The sequence below is a fragment of the Octopus bimaculoides genome, chromosome 2 (assembly GCF_001194135.2).
Source record: "Octopus bimaculoides isolate UCB-OBI-ISO-001 chromosome 2, ASM119413v2, whole genome shotgun sequence".
Taxonomy (NCBI): Eukaryota; Metazoa; Mollusca; class Cephalopoda; order Octopoda; family Octopodidae; genus Octopus; species Octopus bimaculoides.
This window is the reverse complement of record NC_068982.1, coordinates 104,234,207-104,253,197: the sequence shown is the minus strand read 5'-3', so window position 1 is coordinate 104,253,197 and position 18,991 is coordinate 104,234,207. Positions and strand designations below refer to the sequence as shown.

The window sequence follows — 18,991 nt, the reverse complement described above, 5'->3', positions numbered from 1 at the left end:
ATATATATATATATATATATATATATATATATATATATACACACATACATTTATAAAAAAAGCACTCTAGCATGAATGAACAAACTATATGGACTAGTTTCATGTGATAGTGGTTAACAAGTGACCACAGTTGGAATCCTTCTGTAGACAAAATCTAATTCAGCCATCACTGCTCCACTCAGGTGAAGATACAGAACAATTACCAACATCGCGATTTTAAGTAGTTCCTGCAGTTTCTATGTGGGGCACAGAAACATATGTCTGATGTTTATTTCACCTGTATACTTTTTAGAAATTTAAAGACTTTATTGTAGTTATTGATCCCAGACTCCCTTCTGAAGTTCCATGTTCTACCTATATATAGGCATTCCCCTTTCCCCACCTTGAAAAACACTGATCTACCCAAAAACTATTTAGTAAACTGATGTTAAACCAGCCTTTCTGAACTATGGTCAGACATCTATTGTTGTTGTTGGCACTCCATCGCTTACGACTTCGAGGGTTCCAGTTGATCCGATCAATGGAACAGCCTGCTCGTGAAATTAACGTGCAAGTGGCTGAGCACTCCATAGACACGTGTACCCTTAACGTAGTTCTCTGGGATATTCAGCGTGACACAGTGTGACAAGGATGACCCTTTGAATAACAGGCACAACAGGAACAGGAAGTAAGAGCGAGAGAAAGATGTGGTGAAAGAGTACAGCAGGGTTCGCTACCATCCCCTGCCGGAGCCTCGTGGAGCTTTAGGTGTTTTCACTCAATAAACACTCACAAAGCCCGGTCTGGGCCTCCACAGACATCTTCTATAACAGGAGTGAAATTCTCAAAGTATTCTTCACAATGTTTGTCATCATAATTTATGTCTGTTCCCATCCTTCATGTAGGTATATTTCTATCCTTTGTAATTTCATCTATGTGATTTATAACTTTCAAGATTACTTTTAAACAACTGCACCTCAAATTTTTAATGCTATTCTTCCATCCTTGGATATCTCTGAATAACCATTGTATGAAATCCGATGCTCTTAACAATCTTGAGAGATCTGACACTCTTTTAAACTATGGGTAGTGGATAGGTGCAGTTATGTGAGATCTAAGTGATGAGTATAGAAACAGACAAATGATGATAAGAGGTAAATAGATGGATATGTAAATTGGTATTTGGATGAACACATGATAACAATGTTTAGCAGAGTGATAAAATAAAAAATAACTATCAACTGAAAGCCTTGTTGCTGGTTTAATTTTAAATACCTATTCTTGAAAGCACTAATGAAATAAGCATTAAATCTTAAATTAGTAACAAAACTTCTAATCAACAATTATTTCTTATTTTATCATTTTACTATATACTATTTTTACACACTCCATCATAACCTTAGTTGTGATGACTAAAACAAAAAAATAACAAGATGTAGAATACAAACATCAAGTCCTCAGACAGCATCCACCAGAAGCTCTATATCTTCATCTCATTACACACTTATAACACATAATTAGCATGCTATTGAGGGTATCTACAAATAAGATAGTATACCTAGCCTTTTTCAAGTGCTTTCATATTTGGTGATGTTTTCAGAGTATCAAGCCAAACCCTTCATTAAATCTACAGAGTAGATTCTTCTTATTCTACTGTCTATACTTGAAATACTCTTCTATTTGTGATGTTACTCACTCATTCAGCTTGAACCAGAGTATATACCATTTTTGATGGTATAAAAGTTGCACAGGCATATTAGATGCACCCCAATTACAGCAGTATGTATTCAGATTAAAAAAAGGCTTTAGACAAAATTAACTTCTGGGAGGCCCAACTTCACATTTAAAGTCTGGGCTGGTTTCATGAAGGATTTTTTTTTTAAGGAAAGAAAGTTATCTTATATACCATCAAATATGGTATTGTTTAACTGACCCAGGAACTGAAATCACATCCACAAACTAAACTACTATACTTAACACATTGTACTTAAAGCAATACTAAATGTCATATGTTAAGTATAGCAGTTTATGTCCAGAGTGGCTGCTCTTTTAGATTACATAGCTGTCATTATGTCATAAAAGACTGTTTCTCCTACACATGTTTATATAGTTTGCTTTCATGTCATAACGTTTTTATTCAGAGTTCCCATACTCCTACATGAATTACCTTCAGAAGAGCTGTATCTCACCTAAGAGGTGTAAAAAGAGATGGCAGTTATAACCTAGAATAAGCAACATGTGATTTCATGACTCTCCTGGTGACATACTAGCTAGCAGCACAATGTTTACAAATAAAGAATTGTCTGTCAAGCAAATGACCTATTTTTAGATGCAATCTAGAATATAAGCATGCAATGGGGTGTCCCATACCAGCTGTTTGATTAAATCCACAATATAGTATATTTGTATTTTTTATAAAGTGGACAGCTGTTCAGAACTGAAGTATTTTCTGATATGGAAATGAAATCTAGTATTTGTGAATTTGTAATGCAATCTAGGTTATTTAGAACATGCATGGTAAGCATGGAATTGTTATCCAAAAGAATAATAAATTTAAAAATTTAACTTTGATCATTTTAGCCTTATTGTGAGTTTGTTTCTTTGAGTTTGTATAATCAGTAGTTTAGTAGTGTTGAGTGAAAGTAAATCATGAAGTGCCTATTACAGAATAATTTTTGAGATAACTATTAGGAGGTATTTTCTGTACAACTACAGAGCTAAGTATGAAACAATCTTTACATTATTTAATTCCAGGAATCTGATCTGAGCCACTGTTTGTTGTTCAAACTGTCATTCTTATCAGAACCCTGGAATGAAGTAGGAGCCTCAATTTTCAGTTTATTTCTAGGTGGTGCAAAATCTAGTCATAAAAAAATATTAGGAAATTTTGTTTTACTATTTGGCCTGGGAGAGAAGGGCAGTGATCATAACTCAGGGCTTCCAAGACTAGTAGGAGGAAGGGAGACTTGGTTCCTGAAAGCTTGCAACAGAGTAAACTTCAATTAAGGCACCCAAAGACCACATTGTAGTGTTAAACTAACAATGGATTAAATTTACCACCCAAATTAATTCTAATACCCATAATCATTTCCTTTTACAAGAAAACAATACCTTTTTGTAGATTTTGTCTGTTTATCTCTATGGTAATCTAATCATCATAAATAATTAACTGAATTTAATGCAAGCGTATATGTTAGTAAATATATCATTCATATAAAGTAATGTTTTGTGTCAGATGGACATTACAACAGGTTACAATAAAGAAGATACATTAAAAGAGGTTATTTTTAATGAAAACAGTATTCGCTTTAAGGATGAAATGCCATTCAACTATATTAAAATTACTTGTTATATCTCTCTGGATGTGAGATTTTCATTAAATATATAGATATCTTTGTTTATTCTACTAGGATTGTGCAGAAAGTATTAACCTTTATTGTAGAAACAGTGGTATTAAGTGTTGGGGTTGGAGTAGTTGAAGTAATGGCAAAAATAGTGGTAGTAGTAGTAGTAGTGTTGGTTGTGGCAATAAAATTAGCAGTAATAAAAATGATGAAGATGGTAGCTGTGGCAGTAGTGATGGTCATAATAATAGTATAAAAGAGTAATAGTTGTAATGGATTTGGCTATTATGGTGGCTGTAACAATATTAGTAGTTTTAGTAGTGGTATGTTGTTTAGTCTCTGGTTAGCCCTGATTGAGCAAGTTTATATTTAAAAAGTATTCAAGCCATGACCATGTCATCTTTATTTTGTAGACATATGTCTCGGACTAAGTTATTCAAAATAGCTTTCCCATTTTAAAGATGGTAGGGTGTGATTTGATGAGACTTGATTGTTATTTCTAGCAGGTTTAATAAGGGACCATTTAGTGACTCCCAATATTGGTGGTGGTCCTGTTTGTGGTAATCGTAGTAGAGCATTGTTAATAGTATCACTAGTAGAAATTTAGGACTTAGTACTGGAATATGTATAGATTTTTTTGTGTTCTGAGAGAATGATTTTCAGTGCTCTACACTTTCTAGTTTGAAAACCCTGGAAGAGATGGTATATCTTATGATGGAATTTATGATAGAATTTAGACAACCGTCAAGGTTTTTTTACTTTATTTGAATGATATTAGAGTGTATTATTACTGTATGGTTTAAACCTACAAAGTGATAGATGTGGGAATGATCTCTATGACTTTTGTCATTATAGGTGATTTGTGGAATGGAGGGTATCAGACCTGGCTGCAGTTCATTTGCGAGAGGCAACATACCTGGTAAGCTTGTTTATGTGGAGTATTGTTTGATCAACTTTTAAAAAAACGGTTAATTTTTGTTGTGGATATGCTACCTTAAAACTTAGGACTGAATTAAATCATCTATATTTTGAAGATAATAAAAATTTATGGAAGGATATTTACTCAGTACATATTGACAACTTACAAGGTCCCTAGTGAAAGACTGATAGATAAGTGATGTTGTGGTATTAATTGGGCAACATGTAGTAGTTGATAAATGGCAGATAGTAACTGGGATGGAAAATCATAGCTGGGTTAGAAGTAGCTTGAACCAGAAGCCAAAGTAGATGAGTTGGCAAATAATAGTTGAGGTGGTAACAAAAGGGTTTAATGGGTGGTATGTTACAGCAAAGATTGCAAATAGGATTAGAGAATTTATTGAATAAAAATTGCTGAAAATGAATCACAATCATCATTTGATGTCCATGTTCCATGCTGGCATAGGCTGGATGGTTTGATAGGATCTAATGGATCCAAGGACTGCATCAAGATCCAGTATCTGCTTTGTCATGGTTTTTAGAGCTGAATGCCCTTCCCAACACCAACCACTTTACAATATGTACTGGGTGTTTTTCTTTCATGTCACTGGCATTAGTGAGGTCACCATGCAGTTCACAAGACTATGGAATCTGAGGGGTCGGTAGGACTTTATGTTAGTGGATGAAAGTTAAGGTATGAGAGAAAGAGATAGAGCAGAGCTGTTTCTTCAAGAGGAGCTTTATGGCTACTCACATTTAGAGGAAAGAGAGAGAATGTATCAACAATAGTTGATAAGAGAGAAATGGTGGTACTGAAGTGTTCAGGTAGCACCTCAAGGTAAAAGATGAGCAGAAGTGGGTGGGGACAGAGGAATATCCAATAAAAATAGATGAAGATGAGTTCAAAACAGTAGTTATTTTTAAATTCATTTACACTCAGCTTTACTCAAATTGCACATTAAACTGGTTTTATGGAAGTCGATTTCCTCCAATCACTTCCCTGTGATCTATTTACCAATAGGAAACAATTCTCCCATTATTACTTCAAGGAGATCCCACACTAATCTTAACTATGATGCCTGATCAGTGAGAGAAGATTTTATCTGTTCTCTTCAACTATTATCAAATAAAGGAATCTATCAACCAAATGAATCTCAACTCCCAGTAAAATAGGGCACAGACATGTCCATACATTAAGAACTTTATTTTGAAATTGCATGGCTTTAGGTTTATCTTACTGTACTGTACCTCGGATGTCTTCTACCATAATCTTGGATGAACCTAAGCTTTGAGCTTTGTGAATGAAATTTAATAGATGCAGAAACTGTGCAGAAACCTATTGGATAGATGGCACATATTGTTGGGTGGGGGAATTTAATCTTTCACTTGATTTAACACTACACTTGGTTCTCATAGCAGAATAGGTACTCTTTCAAAGTTAATGCTTGTAATGGAAGTGTTTAGTCTGAAGACAAATCTAAGATTCAAGATTTATGTCATTTTCCCCTCACCAGTTTCAGAAGGCTCTCTGCAATAAGGATCACATAAACAAAATGTGAATGGTCCTAGATATAACAGCAAAGTTCAACCCAAGTGCCTTTAGCTGAAGCTACTACATGTAAAACATGCAGGCCAGATCTTTGGTTTGGGGATAATGTCCTCCTCCTTCCTTTTTCAAACCATGGGGAGACCTAAAAAAGCTCTAAAGCTGTCTCTTTCCTTCTCTGTCAAAGCCATTCAAAAATTAAAAACATTACAACTTATATTAGCATATTTATGGTGGTGAGCTTTTCAGTTGTTCCTAAGTATTTGATCAAACAAAACAGGTAACTGGAGCTATTCAACAATTCTTAACACAAGTTTATCCTAACACACAAACACACATATTCAGGACAGCATTTAAAATTATCCACCTGATAAGTCAGATTTCACTCACTAGCACTTTAGGAGTGGCTACAGACCTGTGCTCTCAATGAGTAATATTGTCTTTCCTATGAATTACCCAACTCTGTTCTACCTTCTATAATAATAAACATGAAATTCTGTTTGTCTGTCTGTCCAGGACCCCTGTATCTCAGTTTACATTTGCTCTACATAGACATATTATACCTTTTTGGAATCAGGATGATCCTGGGATTGAAAATCTGTCCTTAATTTGGTTCTTGAACATCCAGCATTGGGATCAGGTTGGGATGAGGATTTGTAATATGCTAACAGTTGAAAATTCAAATTTTAAAAGAACTCCAAAAATGTGAACTTACAATATTTTAAAATTTAAACTGAGTTTAAAGTAATACTATATTGGTAGGGTAATACCACATTGGTAGGGTACCAATAAATGCCTTACTATTATTGCTCTCTTTAGTTTTGAGTCGCATGAGCTAGCCTAAAAGTCCGCACAGAGTGCAGCTTTTAAGCTTTTGGCCTGAGGCTATAGTAGAAGACACTTCTATTATACCAAGGTTCCACACAATGGGACGGAACTCAGAACCATGTGATTGCAAAGCAAGTTTCTTAACCAAACAACCATGCCTACACTTATACTTAAATACAAGTAGAATTTCCTTTGCTTAGATGCAAAACTAATTTTGCATAGGAGAGCTACACACCATATAAACAACCACAGTATATTTTATAGAAAATAAAGTCAGCAAGCAAAGCTCTCACTCTTACTTCCTGTTTCTGTTGTGCCTGTAATTCAAAGGGTCAGCCTTGTCACACTGTGTCACGCTGAATCTCCCCGAGAACTACGTTAAGGGTACACATGTCTGTGGAGTGCTCAACCACTTGCACATTAATTTCATGAGCAGGCTGTTCCGTTGATTGGATCAACTGGAACCCTCGACGTCATAAGCGATGGAGTGCCAACAACAACAAAAATTAATATATGGAGAAAAACAGTGAGCTGTCAGAATCATTAGTGAGTCAGACAAAACTCTAAGTGGCATTTCTTTCAGCTTTTATCATTCTGGGTTCAAATTCTGCTGAGATTGACTTTACCTTTCATCCTTTTGAGGCTGACAAAATAATTACCAGTTGAACACTGGGGTTGATGTAATCAACTAATCCCCTCACTTAAGATTGCAGGTCTTGTGCCAAAATTTGAAACCGTTGTATGAGGAGTCACATACTCAGTTACATACTCACATACTCATATATGAAGAGTTACATACTCAGTTACATGGACTGTAGAGTAATGAAGGCTCAAATCAAACTCCTGTGAGATTTGAAATCAGAATGTAAAGATATGTAATTAAATTCCACCACTTCTCTCAATCAATGTAATTTCTAATGGGACAAAGAAGGTACAGTTGATTAGTTCAAGCATAAAATTTTACTGGTACTAATTTTACCAACCTCTGCCCCTAGAATGATAAAAGGAGAAATCAACTTCAACATGGTTGGAATGCAAAACATAAAGTGAAGTAACTAAGTATTAACAATTTGGCTGTACTGAGTTACCTGACTATGTGGTCATTCAAATACACTCTACCTGCTTAAAAAATGAACACACTTGATAATGTAATTCATGATATACAGAAGGACTGGATGGTTATGATTGAAATACCTTTCATCAGGGCACAAATTTGTAGTAGAGGAGTAGAGAAGAATGAAATTCCTGGTATATACTTTATATTTTGTGTTACATGGACAATTACAGTAGTATAACATTTTCTTATGAAAAGAGGTTGCTGACATCTTATTCAAACATCCACTACTTCTAGAGAAAGAGACACTGTGCATGGTTTCCAAGGAACCTTTCTCACAGCACAATGTAATTAACAGAGAGAGAGAGAGAGAAATGAGGGAGGTGGGGAGACTATTTATTGAACCTGGAAGGGAAAAAGGTAAAGTTTGCCTTTGTAGGAATGCAAGAAGTCAGAATAACTAACACGAGATTCTCTAACAGTTCTGCCAAGTCACCACTGCCTGATATATTACGGGTATTTAGAAGGTCAAAGAAAGAAAGTGAATACCGTATGGTAATTTTCTGGTACTCCCCGCCATTTCTCCCACATACTTGTAAGGGAAGAGTAGAGTGAACTGATTTATTATATTTTTGCTAGGGTAAGGTTTAGAAGATTTGATTGCTATTTCTAGCAAGTTAAGCAATGATGTAGATAGATACTCACTTGTTGGCTTTTGGCATGTATTTTACTAAACATGGAGGTATGAAAGATAAGTTAACTGTAGAATTAGTTCAATATTCTGCCATTTCTTCTGTCTAACCTAATAATTCTTTCTAACACAGGTGCAAGGCCAGAAATTTGTGGGACGGGGTGGGGTGAGAAGTTTTAGTTGATTATATCGACCCCAGAACATACTTGACTAATATTTTATTTTACTGATTCCGGAAGGATGAAAGGCTTGGCAACATTTAAACTCAGAATGTAAAATGCCAGAACAAATACTGCTAAGCATTCTTTCCATTGCTCTAATGATTCTGCCAATCCACCACCCTTCACCTAACCTTATATTATGGCTGGTTAGTTAATTTAAAACAATGATAAATATGATTGGTCAATAGCTAAACATTAATAATGCATAGCCATAAAATTCTTAGATAAAAGGTTATAATAATTTACTAACAATATACTGAAGCTGATTGAATTTACCCTGCTCTCTTATTTCATCAATTTCAAACCAATGTGTGAGTTTTTATGTGGTCAATCAACCCAACAGATTAGCAATTAAATCTTCTTCCTAGTCTCTCATTTTAAAATAAATAGATAAAAAGGTCAGATTGGATAATGTAACCATAGATATACAAAAAAATGGGATGATTGGGCTGACTTGCAGCTAAATACTAACAACTATGCTCCATTCTAGTCACTGTATTACTCTATCAACCAGACTATCAGATGTTTTTATACACCCTTGGTCATGATATGCTTCCAGTTTTTCTTGATTGCACCATTTTCCCCAATCTTGGCTGTAATTGTATAACTAAATCATATTCCTGTTATCATATAGGCCTTCCGAGTGGTCCTTTCTGATCTCTTGGATACCACTCGACAACTTCACAGATCCACATGTTGACAGTGAATCTTGTGACATGTCTGGCTTGGCAGAACTAGTGCTTTTGTTATTCTGAAATCACATCACTCACTCTATGCCATTCTCGAATTATCTCATTTTTGGATATTCTTACTAATACACCTTAGAGCTTACAGAATGAGAAAAGAATACAATCTGCCTCTGTGCATCACTTTTGTTATTTTAGAAAGAAACTTTAAACTAGACAGTGCAAAAAGTATCAACATTTTACCACCTATCTTAGAAATTAATGTAAAATCAACAATTCCATTCAGCCATTGTTTGATCTACTACTGGATGACAACTCAGCAAATCATTGTTAGTTGGTTGTAGGACTATCAGGCCATGTTGGTCAATTTCAGGCTGTACAAGGTGCTTCCATGAGTGAGTGATTACCCTAGATATGATACTTAGCCAGGTTAAAGTATAGCTGTCTCTTGCAAGTAAGTATGACTTGGTAACATGTGCCATGTTTTCAGTAATTATTTTAGATGCCTGTATAATTATTTTATAGATCTTTGACTCAGATAGGATATATGCTCATCTTTGACTCAGAATCAAGGGTATGACAGCTGGAGGGAGAGAGGGTCGGTACTCATTTTCAGCTGAGAGGACCGGAGCAACACATGATGAAGTACTTAGCTCAAGGAGACGATGCACTGCTTGGTGGATGAATTAACCCTTTGATTTTATATTTGTGAGCACAACACTCTAATAGTTAAGTTATGTGCCACAACAATGGTTATTTAGTTGAAAAATAACTTATTCGAAGATCTATGCTAAGTTCTGTCTACTGTCATCTCTTCCTTAAATTTTTACATTAAAGTTATCTGAAGAGTTTTAATATCAAAATAATAAACAATGCAACTTAACAAGGAAATAACCCAGAAAAGGTTAGAGAATGTTTATAAAATGGTAGGATGTGTACAGCAAGCTCCAACAAACCAAAATAAAGAAGGTAAAGGCCTCTACCAAGGTTGACTTTGCCTTTTATCCTTTTGGGGTTGATAGAATAAGTTGAGCACTGCAGTCGAGGTCACCAACTTAGCCCATTTCCCAAAACTGCTGGCCTTGTGCTAAAATTTGAAGCATTATTATTATTATTATTATTATATAGTGGGGTGAGCTGGCAGAATTGTTAGCACGCTTGGCAAAATGCTTTCCGGGATTTCATCCACCTTTACATTCTGAGTTCAAATTCCACTGTGGTCAGCTTTGCCTTTCATCCTTTTGGGATTGATAAAATGAATACCAATCAAGCACTGGGGTTGATGTAATTGACTAGTCTCCTCCTGCAAAATTTCAGGCCTTGTGCCTATAGTAGAAAGGATTATTATTATTATTATCATTATTATTATTATTAGTTGTTGGTGTTGGTGTTGTAAAGACACTAGTGGTTAGAGTATTGCACTCCTGATCCTATAATCATGGTTTCAGTTCCCAGACTGGGCAGTATGTTGTGCTCTTCAGCAAAACACAAGTTGCTCCAGTCCGCTTAGCAGTGAGTACCAGCAATAGCTGGGAAGTTAACCCTGCACCTGACTAATGTCCCATTCAGTGGGGTAGGGAGTGTTGTAATACACCATGGAAATGAGGTTAAGCTTTGGCCTAATGAGATCTTTGGCTCATGACAGATTTCAGTGAGTTGTTGTTTAACTTCAGACCAACTCTATGATCAAAGTGTTCAAATTGTGATCATCTAGTTTTGTTTCAGGACTATATTTTGCTGCATTTTTAAAAGCAGATAGATGTGATTTGAGGGAGATTTGCCAATTATTTCTGGCAGTTTGAGCCACTATACAAAGACATATTCCCTGGGAATTGTTGAGTTTGATAGTTGCAGCTGAGGTTATTTGTATCCTTGCTAAATCCTTGTAATAGGAGAGTTTCAGGCACTTGTCCAACTTTTCCACTTCAGCTATATTTCTTAAAGACTTCAGACCAAATATAATTAACTTTAGTAAAACATGACGTTCTAAATAGATGGTACTCCAGCATGGTCTTAGCCAGGCAGGCTCTAAAAATCTAAAGTAACTAAAGCATTAAAAGAACGATCATCTTGTCTATGAGAACTGGAAGGAATATGGAAATTTTAATTCCTTCCTCAAGCACAAGCTCTCAAATTTTGAGGAAAGACAACATTTAATAAAATTGATGTAATTTTTGACTAATAGTAGTATTTTATTTTACCAACTCCAGAGAGATAGAAAGCAAACTTGACCTTGGTGGGATTTGAGTTCATATATAAAAAATATAGAACAAACACCACAATGATTCTACCTAAAAGAAGTGCAATTCAATTACATGCAAACGTTTTAATTCTAGGTTAATCTTCATCAAAGAGTCACATGATTAAAGGTATCCCAGATATGACTGTCTTGTTTTTTAAGAGTATGTAGTTTTACATTATCTGACATGTTCTCTCTTTAAGATGGTATGGCATGATTTGAGGGCTATATCGTTGCTATAGATACTACTCTGTGGTTTCATTTAATTTGGCACTTAGGTTGATTTGTTAAATACATCATTCCCCACCACCCACACATAGTTGAGATTAGCCTTAGTTTCCTAAAAATGAGTTCAGTTTTTCTACATTAGATGGTATTAATGAAAAAAGCACTTTAACTCTTGATATCAACTTGCCTGAGACTAGTCCAGGTTCCATAATACAAACTTCTTGTTTTAAAGTGATCTAAATTAAAACCTTCCATCAAAATTTTCTGTTAATATATGTTTTAAATAAAGCAGTGAGCTGGCTGACTCATTAGCATACCAGGCAAAATACTTCATGGCATTTTGTACATCTCTACATTCTGAGTTCAAATTCTGCCGAGGTTAACTTTGCCTTTCATCCTTCCAGGATCAATAAAATAAGTTGAACACGGGTCAATGTAATCAGTATAACCCCTTCCATGAACTTGCTGGCCTTGTGTCAAAATTTGAAACCAATATATGTTCCAAATACCAGATTAATAATGACAAAGTTATTTCACTAAATTCTTCATAATTTTCAAAATTAATTCAAATAAAAGAAGTGTATGTCAACAAGAATATGGTAACAAAAGGGTAAAGTATTTAGTTATACATCTTCTGGGTGTTCTTGATTGTTACATATATTTCCATTTTAAACTAGTTACTATGGTAACAAATGTGTAATAGTCAAGCATGTAAATAATTTGAATATCTCAAAGTGTTAAGTAAACAAGGGAAGCATTTCAGGAATAGGATACCAATCTTTCATACAAAATGCTACTGATTCTGGTACTTATTCTTCACTGATAACAAAGGTATTAAATGGCCTGCCCAGAAATAACAAAAGATCTAAACTATGTTTTTGTAGCAGAAAAGACTGAGAGTAGGTGATATTCATACCAGTATCGATGGAAGTGACTTGAAGAGAGAATTAACTTAGTCATGAACCAGTTTATTTGGAATAGTCTCCTTGCTCAACAATATGTACCTAAACATGCTGAGTAACTGGAAGTATCCATTATGGATATTGAAACAGAAAATGATGACAATATTTATAATTAAGGATACAATTTTAGAATAACAGAGATTTATTTATTCTGTTTGATACTGGCACCTGTTTAAACTCTTTTCAAATTAGATATTTTTTTCCTCAGTTATTTTAAATGTGCAGTTTTATTTTCACAAGTAAATTGGTCAACCACTTCCTGGAGAAGAGGATTGGCAATCATTCTGTAGTATAATTAATAATATAGCTAATTTCCACTAAGAGATAGCTAGAGTCCTGCAAGTGGATCTGTTTCTATTTTCCTTCTGATAGTTGGTTCATATAACATCTAATGTTATTTACATTAAAATCTTAGCAGTTCATTCACGAGAGCAAATAGAGTTATGTACCCTACCTAGAAGAACAACACGATGGCTCTTGTAAAGGTTAGAACTCCTGATCATGTAGTCAGTAGTTCAACAGCTTAACCTCACTCATTGTGCTTCAGATTTCATTATGGTTGTATTAATTATAAGCAAACCATGACCTGATTTTGATTCCCAGAAGAAAACATTCATATACACATTTATAAAAGGCCTAAATGTCACTGCCTTTCCATTAACTTACTATTAAATCTGAAGCAATATGTTTAGTACAGATTAATATACCTTTACCTTAAGCTGAAACTTATTAAATATTGTATTAAAGAATGTCTGGGCTTTTAAAGGGGTTTCTGAAGCTATGATAACTTAGCACATAAATTTATTATACTTTAAGTATAAGCAATTAGAAGTGCTAACTCTAACAACTTCGTGCAATGTTTACAATTGCATATAAATGCAAGACCAAGGAACGTGACACCTCATTTACTTGAATTCTATACATTGAAAAGGAAATTAGTCGCTCTTTAATTAAATTTGAAGATGCAGTGATATGAACTACTAAAACTTATCAACTAGAGGGGAAAATTGTCCATTCTGTAACTTAGTTCTATGTAACCAAGCAGACCTAATATAAAAAAGACATTCCATCCGTGTCCGTCTGTACTTTTTTCAGACATTGTATATGTTAGAGTGGGATAACTGGTTGTTGTTTCTAGCAGACGAAGGACCATGTGGAGGCTTTCCTTAGCTTGAAGTGTTCACATTTACATCTGATACTCTATTACAAGCTTCATTCTTTCATTATAGTGGTACAAACATGCCAGAATACTTTCATTTTCAAAAATATACGAATTAATACAAAACTAGGTAGAATGGTTAAATAAAAGAAAGACAGTTCCACACATTGCAGTGTTGATTTTAATGGATCTAAGTTCCAGTTCCACTAGATATAACAAGGGTCAAACTGTCGTTTGACCCTTGTAGATCTATAAAATAAATATCAGTACCATACTTAAAACTGAACCTACAATCCTATTACTAAAACAACAGCTAACATAAAAACTCGAAAAAAAAATCACAAACCCTTCTAACGTACCTCTCACCAAAAACAAAAAACAAGGGTCTATGCAAGTGATGAGTATTGATGACATGCCGTTTTACGATGTCGTAAATTACTATCACTTTCTATTAAAGCTTCTAATGCCAGAGAAAAGGTTCGTTATCTTTACCATTGGAACTTAGAAGGTTTCCTATAAGTGCGCTTTTTCACATGTGCACAAGACCCCACACACAAAGGTGAAATGGGGTTTGGTACTTTCATATTCTTTGTTTTTAAGAGGATTACTTTTGTAAAAGGAATGGCCAAGAATCAAAACCGGGTTGCAGATTTAATTCACCGGGAGCTTACCGGTTTTGAAAGGAAAACATTTCCAAATTAGTTTACTTATAACAACAACTAGGACCTCTTATTTTTCTTTTATAGCATCGCTTATCCAATACATAGCTTTTAATAAAAACACGAAAGTCATAATTTCCCGTTTCGCATTGGCTGAAAATTGCAAGCTTCATTACTATTAAACGAACAGTAATTACTCTGGTGTTTGGGTTGGTCTTGCTGCACAGACCCCCTCTTCTTATGACATATATAAATGCAACACTAAATACTTCGGCTCGAATACTCTACATTTAATAATTCAAGTATTTGACAAGATGTGTTTTAAATATTATATATATATATATATATATGTAGTGACAGTTACATAATGCACTGTTTATGTTTTGTTCCACATGCAAGTATTTTGACAGTTTTAATCGATTTCCTTATTTCATAGAGTGAGATGTTCGAATATATTAAAATTAGTTTTTCCTTCAAATGGATCACAATATATTCTTTGATAGACATTTTGTCTATGAAATAGATTATAAAGTTTTCATCTCATACATTACAAAATGAATTGGTGAATATAAAAATTGTATATACAAGTTCTATAGGAGAAGAGTAATATTGTAAGTCAAGTTCAAGATGAGGAAACTGCATTGTTTATATATATATATATATATTGGTCAACGGTTCAGGTCATGTTTGTATATTTTATATATTTACTTAAATACCTGAAATAAACTTGGAACTAAAATTGTTTACCTCTTTTTAAAAAAATCAATTTGCATTCCGATAAGTATCATTTTAAATGGATATTGAAATAGAAAATTACTTACCAGGATTCGTCCTGTTGTAGTTTGTCCGGATATTAATTCACCCGCCCAATCTTTAGCTTCAGTCATCCACCCGATTTCAGGGTCCGATGTCCTGAGAAAAGGTTTCTGTCCAGCAGCAGCTGCCCCTTGGCCAGCTGCTGCCAGAGATTTACTGTTCGCCGCGACATTTGGATTGTTTCTGTGACGACAACACAGTAAATTAACTATCCGACATATAATAATAACAACTAACCCCGATGAAAAGGTAATCAAACTGGACATAAGAAATACATTCCATTGTCGATCTTCGCATTTGTAATCATAAGAGGAGGTGTTGGCTTTTGGATCACCAAGGTCGGAGCAATTATTGAGCGACATATTACACAAAAGAGCAGTATCTGGGGTGAACGAGGAACTTGCTGCTTGGTTTTCCTTCACAACATATATATATAATATATATATGTGTATATATATTTACACGCAGAGATTTGAAATTAGGATGTCCTTATTTCAAATTGTTCTTTTCTTAAAAACACTTGAATAAAAACAAAATGATATTTTTCTTTTAATCTTCACTTTTTTCTGTATGTATGAAATGTCACCTTTTCTTCGCATCCCAGCAATGAAATAGAAACGCGTTTATTTTGTTTATCAATTATCTGGTGAAGGAAACAGTCAGAAAGAAATGTTTTATCGTGGTGTTTTTGTTCATGTTTGCATGGTAATATTATTGTAATTGAATTAAGTTATATTGTTTATATCAAAATATTGGTGTACATATCCCCTCCGTGAAGGTTTGTATTTCGTGTGGTGAGAAACGGGAATCGCACAGTAAAACACAACACAGAACATTATGGATGAAGAATGAAACTAAAATAGATATACTTAGGCTTTGAAAGACTGAATTGCCTAAACAAGTCGACGCAGGTAAGAAGATTCAAGCGGCCAATCCAACACTTTTCTGCTTCAAGCCAGTGACAGTTCAACGTCAAGTTGTAAGAGGCGGCACCTATTAAGGGTGGTTACTGTTGTTTAGTGAAGGCTTTTAAGTAAACTTGGTTGTTTTACTTTGTGAAACCCGCTGTTAATAACCATATCTGTTGTTGTAAAAACAGGTTGTTAATAAAATGGTGATGTGAAAAATAATTTAACTTCTTTATAGTGAACGGAAAACACACACGTGTCAGGTGTGAACAATATAGATTCCAGGTAGGAGTAAAGATGACAGCGATAATTAACAGTGACAAGGCAAAGCGCATCCGAAAAGCTAGTACTTTTGATGCCAGAATTAAAATGTGTTATCAAATTTCATATATGTACATACATATATTCGTGTGTATATAAATTATAAATGTGTAAAGCATATGTGTGTTATTTCTCCTCATGTTCCCATCTCAATACTAATTCCAGCCAGAAGCGTTAGTAACAATATCAACAACGGCAACAACACTAAAAAAATAGTGGCGGTATCAACAAAGTAAAAAAAGAGGAGAAAGGAAGGTGCATTCTTCGGGTCTTTGATTGTTATATAAATCACTTAAACTGGATGAGGTTGTTATATAAAAGAGAGAAAGAGAAGAAGAAAAAAAAAAGGAAATATAATCTGCTGGATTCTCGTTCTCCACTAAATACGTGAGTTGTTTGAATATCTACAAGTAAATTGTTGTAGTAGTAGCAGATAGGAATCTCCAACTAACATATTACTACAGTTCGATAGTAGTACACATATTGCTTGGCAGACACGATCGGGGATAATGACAAGAGAGTCCTTCGAGAAGGAGAGTTATAATATTCCTACTACTTCTCCATCTTTCAACAAAACGTCAGTATATCCGAAAATAATTTATTCCTCGAGTACTGGAATAAGACACGTTCCAGCAGTTCATCAAAAGCGATATGTAATTTGATATATGCCCATTTTAGCTTGTTCAACTAGTGGCAGTTGAGTAAATGGAATATTGTTGCGTATATATATATATATATATATATATATATATATGTATGTGTGCGTGCGCGTGTGTGTGTATTTGTGTGTGTGTGTAAAATTTAATATATATATAACACGTTAACATGCACGGAAAAGGGATTTGCCCACCTCAGCTAATGAGAAGATTAGGAGGAAAAAAAAAAAACTACTGGAGCAGACGAAAATAACACATGAACGAAAACTATGTAGAAAGAAGTATCTGAATTTGTTGCAGACGGGAAGATACATACACATACATGCATACACACACACACATTATATATATATATATATAATATATATATATATATATATGGATGTATATATGTACACAAAAATAGGTGCGTGTGTGACTCTAGTACAAAGAACAAGCTACAACGTTGTTCCCCCCCAACACAAACTCAGCTGTGTGCTATTGCTACCTGCTTATTGCGCTGTTTATGCTTTGCATCTCCTACACTGAGTGAGTCCGCGACGCTTCACACCTCCACCTGATTTTACACACAGACACACGCATATTGCATGAGACACATCAATACTGTTAAAACAGCTTGTATTTTTTTTTTTATTATTTTTTTTTTATAAACACGCAGATACACCGCCAACTAATCTGAGAAGTGCCGCTCTTTGTGTTGCCTTTTGTACATGGATCCCAACATGAAAGAGGTAGAATGCACACACACACACACACACACACACACACACACACACACAATGCAAAATGAATCCTATAAATAAAGCGCCAAATCTTCACTAATATTCCATCGTGTTTGTGTTAGTTCCGAACAGATTTTTACGCGTTCTTTGTTTTCTACGAAAAACATTTTTTCCCGATAGGATTTCACCTGATTCACCGTCAGTATCATTGTCATCATTATCATTATTATTTCATAAACGTGCATACGTTTTCGATAACTGAAATATTTGATATTTTATTCGTAACACTTAAACTGAAGCCTGTATGAATCACATAGTGAACTAGTTATTATTGTCAAAAAAAGAAGAAAAAAAAAGCAGAATCAAAGAAAGAAAGAAAAAAGGAAGAAAAACGTGAAAGTACAGTAAGCTAGTCGTTTCCTCTGGTCGATACATAAAGAAAGGTACCAGCTTACAGGAAGTGTAAAATATGTACAAGTCTTGTTAGTTATTGATTAAGAATTTTCGTGTCAAGTCATTTTGCGTTGCCTGCGTGTATTTGTTTGTTTGAGGTTGACAGTGAAAGTAGAGTGGAGAAAACGTAAGCTTCGTCAACATATGAAACGATATTTTGCGGGCTTTCTTCACTAATTGCCAGTAATGGCTGTTTGTACCAAACCATCAACAAAACAACGATGCAACTGGTTTACGTAAATGTCTAAGTAACAGCTGTAAATAGCAAAAAAAAAAAAAAAAAATTTATTGAAGCATTTGGATAATATTTTCGTAATCTGCTTTAATGTCGAAGAATTTCGACCCAAAACGAATAAGTAATTTATAGCTGACTGGGAAATTCAGTCAACCGGAACAGTACCGCCTGACGTATTCAATGAAATAGTTTTAGTTCTTTCTTCTCACCTCCTCCATTCACTGAACTTATTACACACGATTGTGTGTGTATACATGTGTGTACATACGTACACACGCGCGCGCAACTATGCACGCACACACATATATATGCGTATATACATATATAGATTTATATACATATGCGTAGATCTATAATATATCTATA

The 18,991-nt window shown here is 34.5% G+C and overlaps 1 protein-coding gene across 7 annotated transcripts in view; it reads right to left on the bottom strand.

Moving 5' to 3' along the window:
- LOC106878324 (calcium-activated potassium channel slowpoke) overlaps positions 1 to 18,594 on the bottom strand; it is a 333,443-nt gene extending 314,849 nt beyond the window's left edge. For 4 of the 7 annotated variants that reach the window (XM_052978540.1, XM_052978541.1, XM_052978542.1 and 1 more), the window contains exon 1: positions 15,336 to 18,594. In XM_052978540.1, coding sequence (XP_052834500.1) covers positions 15,336 to 15,692 — 357 coding nt within the window. In that variant the 5' untranslated portion in view covers positions 15,693 to 18,594. The remainder of the gene's footprint in view (positions 1 to 15,335) is intronic. The other 3 variants (XM_052978544.1, XM_052978545.1, XM_052978546.1) reach the window with 1 other exon arrangement.
- Between the last annotated feature and the right edge of the window lie 397 nt (positions 18,595 to 18,991).